Genomic DNA, 9,182 nt, shown 5'->3' on the forward strand with positions numbered 1-9,182 from the left:
TGTTTGTTTGTTTGCTTTAGTTAGTATATAAAATACTGGGTTTCATTATGGTGATTTCATATGTACATGCCATCATCCTTTATTCTCATCCCTGGAGCCTGGGACCACTGTGGGGCACAGAGTCATGGGATAAGAGTGAAAAGCCAAAAAGGGAGGAGGGGTAAGGGCTGTTGGGTTTTGCTGTGGGATGGTCTGTATGTCAAATTGCTCTGATTGGTCAATAAATAAAACACTAATTGGCCAGTGGCCAGGCAGGAAGTAGGTGGGACAAGGAGAGAGGAGAATTCTGGGAAGCAGAAGGCTGAGGCAGAGAGACACTGCCAGCCGCCGCCATGACCAACAGCATGTGAAGACACCGGTAAGCCACCAGCCACGTGGCAAGGTACAGATTTATGGAAATGGATTAATTTGAGCTATAAGAACAGTTAGCAAGAAGCCTGCCAGAGCCATACAGTTTGTAAGCAATATAAGTCTGTGTTTACTTGGTTGGGTCTGAGCGGCTGTGGGACTGGTGGGTGACAAAGATTTGTCCTGACTGTGGGCAAGGCAGGAAAACTCTAGCTACAGGGTTTGGCAGAATTTTTCTCCCTAGCTTTGAAGAAGAATGAATTTGTGGTGAAGTCATAGAGCTCTGTGGTTTTATTTGTCATTTTAAAAAATGTGCCCCACACAGGAGGGTCTCCAGAGGTTGCTGAGACATGAACTCCAAGTTCTAGAAGGGACCATACCTCAGAGGAGCAGACAGGAAGTGATACAGGAAGACATCCAATGCATCCTTCTGGCCTCCCTGTGCAGACCCAGGTCCATGCACTCAGCATGCATACACAAAGGTGGATGTTTTCCTGTCCCAACTGTCTATTCCCAAATACCCAGCAGCTGCTTCCCAAATTACCACACAGAGGCTTCTATTAATTATAAATGCTCAGCCAATAGCTCAGGCTTGTTACTAACTACCTCTTACATTTTAAGTTAACCCATAATTCTATTTAGCTTTGCCACATGGTGGTACCTTTATTTTTTTTTAAGATTTATTTATTTATTATGTATACAGAAGAGGGTGCCATATCTCATTACAGATGGCTGTGAGCCACCATGTGGGTGCTGGGAATTGAACTCAGGACCTCTGGAAGAGCAGTCGGTACTCTTAACCTCTGAGCCATCTCTCCAGCCCAATGGTACCTTTATTAACATGGCATGTTCATTTCCTGCTCCCTCTGTCTCTGGATGGCGGACTCCTGACTCTGACTGTAGGCCTTCTGGAGGCCCGCTAGGGAAGTCTGTCTCCTTGACGTCTTCAGCTTTCTCCATGAAGTTTCCTTCCCCGCGCTCCCAAAACCCTTCTTCCTCTGAAACGAACAATGGCTGGCCGGGTCTTCCTCAGGCTGCCTCTCCCTCTTTCACTTACATTGGGCCTGATCTAATTTTATGTATTTACTTTTTAAAAAAGGATTCAATTATGTGTGTATGTGAGAGGGAGGGTAGATATGTGAGCATGCAGTGCTTCGGGTCCCCTGGAGCCGGAGTTACAGGAGGCTGTGGATGGACCGTGGGACGTGGGTGTTGGGAACTGACTCAGGTCCTCTGGAAGAGCAGTAAGCACTCATCTCTCCAGCCCCTGTTTGTCTACTTTTTCAACAAGGTCTTGTTCTGTACCCCAGGCTAGCCCCAAACGCATGATCCTCCTGCCTCTATCTCTGGAAGGCTGGAGTTACAGGCATGGGTCACCAATCCCTGTTCAGACTCCTGTTTTATTTTATTTTATTTTATTTTATTTTTAAGATTTATTTATTTATTATGTATACAGGAGAGGGCGCCAGATCTCATTACAGATGGTTATGAGCCACCATGTGGGTGCTGGGAATTGAACTCAGGACCTCTGGAAGAGCAGTCAGTGCTCTTAACCTCTGAGCCATCTCTCCAGCCCCCAGACGTCTGTTTTAAAGTCAGGTGAGTGGCATTCTCCCTTTCCCTTGTCATGTGCTATAACCATAGTCACAGATTTGGACTGTGATTATCCTCGGGGAGGAAATGCTTTCACAGTTTCCAACGCTAACCCACAATACTCAAGAGGGACAATGACCCTACTAACTGTTGAAATCTGAGATCTGTGCAGCTCACATACACGTGTTACATTTTCTTCTGGGAGGTTTGGTTGTTTGCTTTAGAGAGTTGTTTCGTCTTGCTTGCAAAATGGGAGACTGAACTTAGTTATCATGCATTAATATTCTTCTGCATTCTGGCTGGGCTGTTCAATAAAAAATGTAAAGGCAATTTAAATTTTTAAATTAGCTCAAAAAACTGGAAATAATGGCAAAGACTTGTTTCTTTTACTCAAAGAAGAGGAGGGGGGAAGGAGGAGGAGAAGAAGGGGGAGAAGGGGAAGAAAGAAAGAAGGAGGAGGAGGAGAGGAAGAAGAGGAAGAGGAAAGAGAAGGAGACTGGGAGGAGGGGGAGGAGAAGAAGGGGAAGAGGAAGAGGAGGAGGAGGAAGAGGAGGAGGAGGAAGAGGAGGAGGAGAAGGGGGAGGAGGAGGAGGAGGAGGAGGAGAAGAAGAAGGAAGAAGAAGAAGAAGAAGAAGAAGAAGAAGAAGAAGAAGAAGAAGAAGAAGAAGAAGAAGAAGAAGAAGTAGCAGTAGTAGTAAATAGAGCTGATGAGGTAGCTAAGGGCGCTCAATGCCAAGACTGAACCACCTGAGTTCAAACCCAGGACCCACAAGATGAGAGACCTGACTTCCACTAGGTGTCCTCTGACCTCTATATTCTCGCCATGACACACACACACATTCACACACATACACATGTGCACACAAGATAAAAGAGTATTAAATAAAAGTTTTAAAGAAACAAATGTGACCACAGCTGACAAGGGAAATCTGAACTTCAAAAAACAAACAAACAAACACACAAAAAAAAAACACTTCATCTAATTTTATTATTCTTAGAAATATGTTGAAACCGTTACGATTCGCTAGGCAAAACAGCTTCTCCCTGGGGGCCACAGACTGAGCAAGGGAGAGTAAAAGGAGGCGAGACGCCTGTCCCAGCGGAGAAGGAAGAAACACCTGGAAAGCAGAGCAGACTAGAGACCAGGAGGCAGCGGGAGGGGTAACGGGGGGGGGGGGGGTAGGCTGGGCCTCCAATCGGCTGCTGGTTCCTACAGTCAGCCTCCTCCCAGAGGACAGGGACACACTGGCAACACTAGAAACTAGGGCGAGCTCAGCCAGATTGTATCTCCGGAGACTCGGCTCTGAGGACACTCCTTCCAGGAAGCTTCCCCGTCCCGTTTGGATCAAGTGGCAGCCTGACCCAGAGCAAGCATCCTCTGCACATCACGAAAATTCATTCCTTCCCTCACTTATTCTGGACCAGTCACACGTTAACTAACCCTGAGCGGCTAGAAAGTAAACAAGGGCCGGTCAGCACTAAACTGGCCGCATTTGTTTGCGCGGGTGTGAGCTGCGGTTCCTCCCACACGCACTGCACAGACTGGATGATTAATGAACAAGAGGCTGGCTTGAAGGCGTGTTTCTATAGAGGGAGGGATCAGTTGTCAGATCTGCTGCCCAACGGGGGTTAGCAGGGTGTGGACAGGATGGGAAAGCCGGGCACATCGTTATTTGAAATTCTTCCTCCATGCCCAGCTTTCCCGCGCAGCAGCATTCACTGACAATAAGAGGTGGGCGGGACGGGGAAGGTGTTCCCCGTTTCTCTGGTACAGGAGGAGGGATGCGAGAGCCCGGGAAGGAGCCTGCCCGCCCGCGATCCTCACCAAGTCAATGGCCACGACGTCCCGCAGAGCCACGACCCTCCGGATGGACTTGGGCGGGTTCTCCGTCAGGTAGATGAGCCGGTCGCTAAGCACCACGTACCTGAACGTGTGCTTCTCGGCGTCGGACACCACGATGCACGGCTCGTAGGCGCGGACGGCGTCGTAGACCTCGGGCGGCAGGTGCCGCCGCAGGAACGCGTCCAGACGGCTGTTCGTGCGCGCCGGGAAGCCGGACCGCGCGGGGCTGGCCATGCCATGCGGCACCCGCGGACAGGCAGAGTGCCCCCGGTGCCTGTGCCTCCACGACACCCGGTGGAACCCGCGCGCGCCACAAAGCCGAGCGCCAGCCGCCTCCGCCACCACCGGGCCGGGACGCAGGGAGCCGACCTCCGGCTCTGGGAACACGCTCCGCCGCCGTCTGGTTTCCGAGCCCCCTGCCCCGCCCGGTCCCGCCCCTAATCTTTGTCCGCACCCTACACGGCGATGGGCGGGGCAAGACCAAGGTCTTTCTCGCAGGGTTGATTGACAACCGAGAACCTCTCAAGGGAAGGAATAGTTAGTCCCCCGCCTCACTCCCCACGCCGTCCAGCTACTGAGCCACATACAAACTCCATTGATAATAGAGGCCAGTTTTAATCTGATTTCCTGTTACAGAGAAACTTGAAGCATGGAGTTTTATCGATGTGAGAATCCTGTAATGACAGATTTCACATTTGACCAGTACACTGCCTAGAAAGGACCGAGACACTGACTTTCCAGCTTTGTCTCAGAAGCTGGACTCTGTCTCAAAGGGACCCACTGATTGCTCCGGTAACGCAGGCCCGTCCAAGCCGTGCCTGTGTTCCCAAGAACCATCTAGAAAATGAGTAGCACGGTTGAAGGGCCCTCTGGAAACTGAAGTTGATGGGACGAAGGGTGTGGATTATGTAGCCCTAGAGATGAAGAGCCGGTCAGGAAGAGCGCGGTACATCAGGTTAGCGAGAGGAGAAGCAGACCAGAAACGTGCCTTAGGCGTGCACTCCCGTCTTTATTTCAGATCCTAGAAAAGCCATCTGTCCCCTCCTTCCCGTTCATCCAAAGACCCGAGGATGGAGCGGGGTGGCCCACACTGCAGACCAAGCATTCCAGAACTGAGGGCCATAAGCTGGAGGTCTGTCTTTGTTGATCTATTGAGTTCAGGAGTGCACAGCAAGACCCTGTCCCAAAAATAAATATTCGGAAAAGACACAATGAAACCATATTATCCCTGTCTACAAACAGACCTTAATAAAATCGGATGTTCCTCACGGAGATAGTCCCCTTCCTTCCAAATTTTACTATTATATACTGAATATGTAAACCATTTCAAATCCACTGTGGGAGAAGAGTATAAACGTATTGCAATGTATAACCAGATATTGTGGGCTAGCCCACTACAGTAGGGAAGAAGTGCTTAAGCCTAGCTAAACAAAGCAGTAATAAATAAACAGACCATATTTGGTAAGAGCAGGGAATAAGTGCCACCTGCTGGCAAAATCTCAAATGGTTTGAGCACACCTGTGTCCTTAGAGTTGACCCGACTCCTATGGATAGCCATGGGTTACAGACCCATTGATAATGGCTGCCTGCCACTGGAAGCCAATACAAAGGCACACCTTCTAACTACCTGTGCCTGATAGTTACCCCCACAACAGCAGCTCGGTGGCAAATCGCTATAACAAAAGAGGTGGAGAATGAAGACCAAGGGGGAAAGCCTCCCTTCAGACCACTGTTCTGTCTCAGGGTTTCTTGTTTTATGCCCACTTCCCAGGACCAAGACAAACAGGATGGCTGGACCATGACCAGAAATGGCAGTGCACTTGCTGTATGTGCCAAAAAGCCCATCAGGAACCAATCAGGTTTGGGCGACCAAGCCACCAACCTCATAGACCTTAAAAGGAAGCACACACACAAAAAAACATGGGACTGGTGATGACCTCATTTAAGCCTGGCGACTCACAGAGAAGACAATGTCATGGTTTCCAGGTACTCAATGTTCTACCTGGTTGCCAGGGAAACAGCAAAATTCAGCCTGCAGGGATGGGGTTCACCACCGAGGAAAGCTTACTGATCTGGAGCCAGGAGGATTGGATTAGATTACTGATCTAATTACTAACCCCGTTGCTCACTCGTGATCTGTGAGATTTTTAGGGGAGAAAAAATGACTTGACCTTGCGGAGCCTGAGTTCCATCACATGAGAAACACACCTGCTGACACCTACTCTGCCTGCCAAGGAGCGGAAGTGAGGACCAGAGAGCACCACGGACACGGAAGTGTTCACGTTCCCCTATGTTCTTCTAATCTTTCCACGGGTAGCTAACCCAAATACCGCGATAAGCACTTGCTTCTTCTCGTCTAAGCCCATCCAAACTCAAGACACGTTTGGTACAGATTCTGAGCCATCCAGCATTTGATAAACATTTCTACCAGAAGAATGGGGCGTCACCTGTGTGGGGCTCACCTCAAAAGGCACGGTCATGGACTACCATCAAAATAGAGTGGTGGTCCTCCCTCCAGGGTTACTTGATTGACTAACTTGAAAGCACAGAAGTTTATGAGCATAACCCTGTAAATTCCAGCCCACCTCAGTTTCCCTGTCTGTGAATGAAGCCCTGTCTCAAAGAAGAAGAAAAAAAAGTTTTAGTCCCAACAGAAAGAATGACTGTAAGGGCACTGTGATGTGCTGAGACGTTCACAGAGAGAATTACCAACCAGCACTACATGAAAATACATTGTATGAAGAAGACAGGGTAGGTTTGAGACATTGCCTTAGTCCTTGTGGGCTGCCATCACACACGGCTGTGGGCTGAGAGGGTTAAATAACAAACATACCCCGAAGAGTCTGCAAATCCAAGATGGAGGTATTATCAGATCCAGTGTCACGGGGGAACGGCATGCAGAAGCCTTTGTCTTTTTCGGTTTTTCAAGACAGGGTTTCTCTGTGTAGCCCTGACTGTCCTGGAACTCATTCTGTAGGCTAGGCTGGCTTTGAACTCACAGAGATCCCCCTGCCTCTGCCTCTGGAGTGCTGAGAGAAAAGGTGTGCACCACCACCGCCTAAAATCCAGCTCAGAGCAGTTTTCTCCTAAGCTCCAGTGGTGGGAGGACACGCAGCTTTTGTGTATCACGAGGGAGCTTCACCCTTACGCTCTAATGACCTTCCCAAAGCCCCATCAAATCCCATGGACGCAGGGCCTGCCCACAAAGGCTACACAGAGAGTTCTAGGGCAGCCTATACTACCAAGTGAGATGTCGTCTCACAAAACATAAAACCAAAATGTATAGAACTAACTGTAGGAACCAGCCAAGCATCAAGTGTGGAAGTGTGGAAATGGGTAGCTACTGAAGGGGCACACATACACCAAGAAGAGCAAATGAATTAGGAGTGTGTCTGAAGAAGACAGAGTGCAGAAGGCAAAGGAACCTAAAATCACGGTGCCAGAAATAATGAGTAAAGAGACTTTCAAGGGTAAAAGAAATAGTTGATAGAGCAGTTGAAAGAAACGTATAAATTAAGAAAACTGGCCATTGAGTTGGTGTGATACTCACCTTGGTTGTCAACTGGGCTAATGTGGAATCAGCTAAAACCCAAGCAGCCTGGGGGGGTGGGGAGGGGTGGTGGTGGATTTTCCTGATTGGATCCTCTGAGGTTTCGAAGACCCACCCAAAATCTGGACCACACCTTTGGGTGGCAGCCCTCATAAAAGGACTTGGAAGAAGGAGGTGTTCGCTTTTCTGCCTGCTTGCCTTCAGTCTTGCTAGTGAGCTAATGTATCCTGTGGCTGAGACATTCCTTCTACGGTCGTAGAACCCACGGAAGACCAGCAGCTCTCTGGGAATTCCCAGGTACTCCAGCACCAGATCGGGACTGCTGAGACATCCAGCTACTGAATTCTGGGCCTTTCTGTTGGAGACCGCCATGGATGGACGAGCTGGACCACAGCCTGTAAGCCATTCTAATGAAGTCCCCTTCATGTGTACCTGTATATATACGTGTATGTATACCTACGCTTTCTACGTTAATAATGTATATTCACCCTGACTAACACAGTTGGTGACACTGATGCGCTTCTGTAGAGTGACTGGGGAGAAGTCACGACAGAAACAAAGCTGAGGGACAAACAGGGTTGGCTAGAGTCGAGAAATTCTGAATCAAGAGGCCAGACTGTCACGTTCCTCTTCACTTTTTCTGAGCGAGGACTGTAGATCGGGTTTCTTCATCTGTGAATGTCACAGCGACGGCGATTCTAGCTCTTCTAGAGAGGAGCACGTGAGAAAAGACAGTGAAGGGGTGACTGTATCCTTTCAAGTACTCCTGCAACTGGAAGAAGAGGGGGGCAGGGGCAGAGCATGGTGATCCCAGCCGAGACAGGAGGGGCTAGCCTGCGGTACCCAGCTATAACCCGGCCTCTATAAACAAAATGGGTGGGAAGGTGTGGAACAGTTTAAAAAAAAAAAGTTTCACTGTTGTAAGAACAAGACCTCTGAGCATGTTTACAATAGTACAGTTCTTTAATACCTCCTGACAAAATGGACCCGCATGAGAGCCATGGCTGATGAACTCCTAAGAGTGGGCTGTAATTTGAAGCACTTATCTGTTATTCAACCTCTATTATGAACTTCTTCATCTACAAAATCAGGAATAGAGCTGGAGAGGTGTACTTGATTGAGTACTCACTGCTCTTCCAGGGGACCCAAGTTTGGTCCCAACACCCTGTCAGGTTGCTCCCAACTGCTTGCACCTCCAGCTCAAAGGGATCCCTCACCCTCTTCTGGCCTCCTCAGGCTCCTACATACAATACATACACACAAATAAAAATAAAACAATTTAAAAATAAAATAACAGTACCTACCTCCATACAGTGGTTGGGGATTAATGAACGTATAAACACTTAGGAGTGTGTCCAGTGTATAAAACACGCTCTAACTCCCAAATGCTGGGATTAAAGGTGTGAGCCACCCACCACCACCCCCTTAAGAAGAGGCAGTAGGTTTTGCTTAAGACTCCCCCTGGGAAAGAATTTCAGTGACGTTGATAAATAAATGTAGCTGTTAAATGGTTACACCAATTTTACCCTGCTTCTTCCATTTCCCCTCCTCACTCCAGTCCCAAGTTTTGTTAGCTCTGTTTTGTGGTACTAGGGCAGTGGTGGTCAACCTTGCTAACGCTGCGACCCTTTCATACAGCTCCTCATGCTGTGCTGACGCCAACCATGCGGTTATTTTCATTGCTACTTCATAACTGACATTTTGCTACTGTTATGAGTCATAATGCAGTATGTGTCTTCCAAAGGTCTTAGGTGACCCCTGTGAAAGAGTCATTAAACCCTCTCCCCCCATTGGTCGAGACTCACAACTGCTGTGCTAGGGATTCAAGTTAAAGGTGGTGGGGCAGAG

The 9,182-nt window shown here is 48.7% G+C and overlaps 1 protein-coding gene across 2 annotated transcripts in view; it reads right to left on the minus strand.

The window, feature by feature from the left end:
• C18H12orf56 (chromosome 18 C12orf56 homolog) overlaps window positions 1–4,230 on the minus strand; it is a 66,054-nt gene extending 61,824 nt beyond the window's left edge. The window contains exon 1 of one of the 2 annotated variants that reach the window (XM_076554171.1): window positions 3,767–4,230. In XM_076554171.1, coding sequence (XP_076410286.1) covers window positions 3,767–4,018 — 252 coding nt within the window. In that variant the 5' untranslated portion in view covers window positions 4,019–4,230. The remainder of the gene's footprint in view (window positions 1–3,766) is intronic. The other variant, XM_076554172.1, reaches the window with a different exon arrangement.
• Window positions 4,231–9,182: the final 4,952 nt, after the last annotated feature.

The sequence above is a fragment of the Peromyscus maniculatus genome, chromosome 18 (assembly GCF_049852395.1).
Source record: "Peromyscus maniculatus bairdii isolate BWxNUB_F1_BW_parent chromosome 18, HU_Pman_BW_mat_3.1, whole genome shotgun sequence".
Lineage (NCBI taxonomy): Eukaryota > Metazoa > Chordata > Mammalia > Rodentia > Cricetidae > Peromyscus > Peromyscus maniculatus.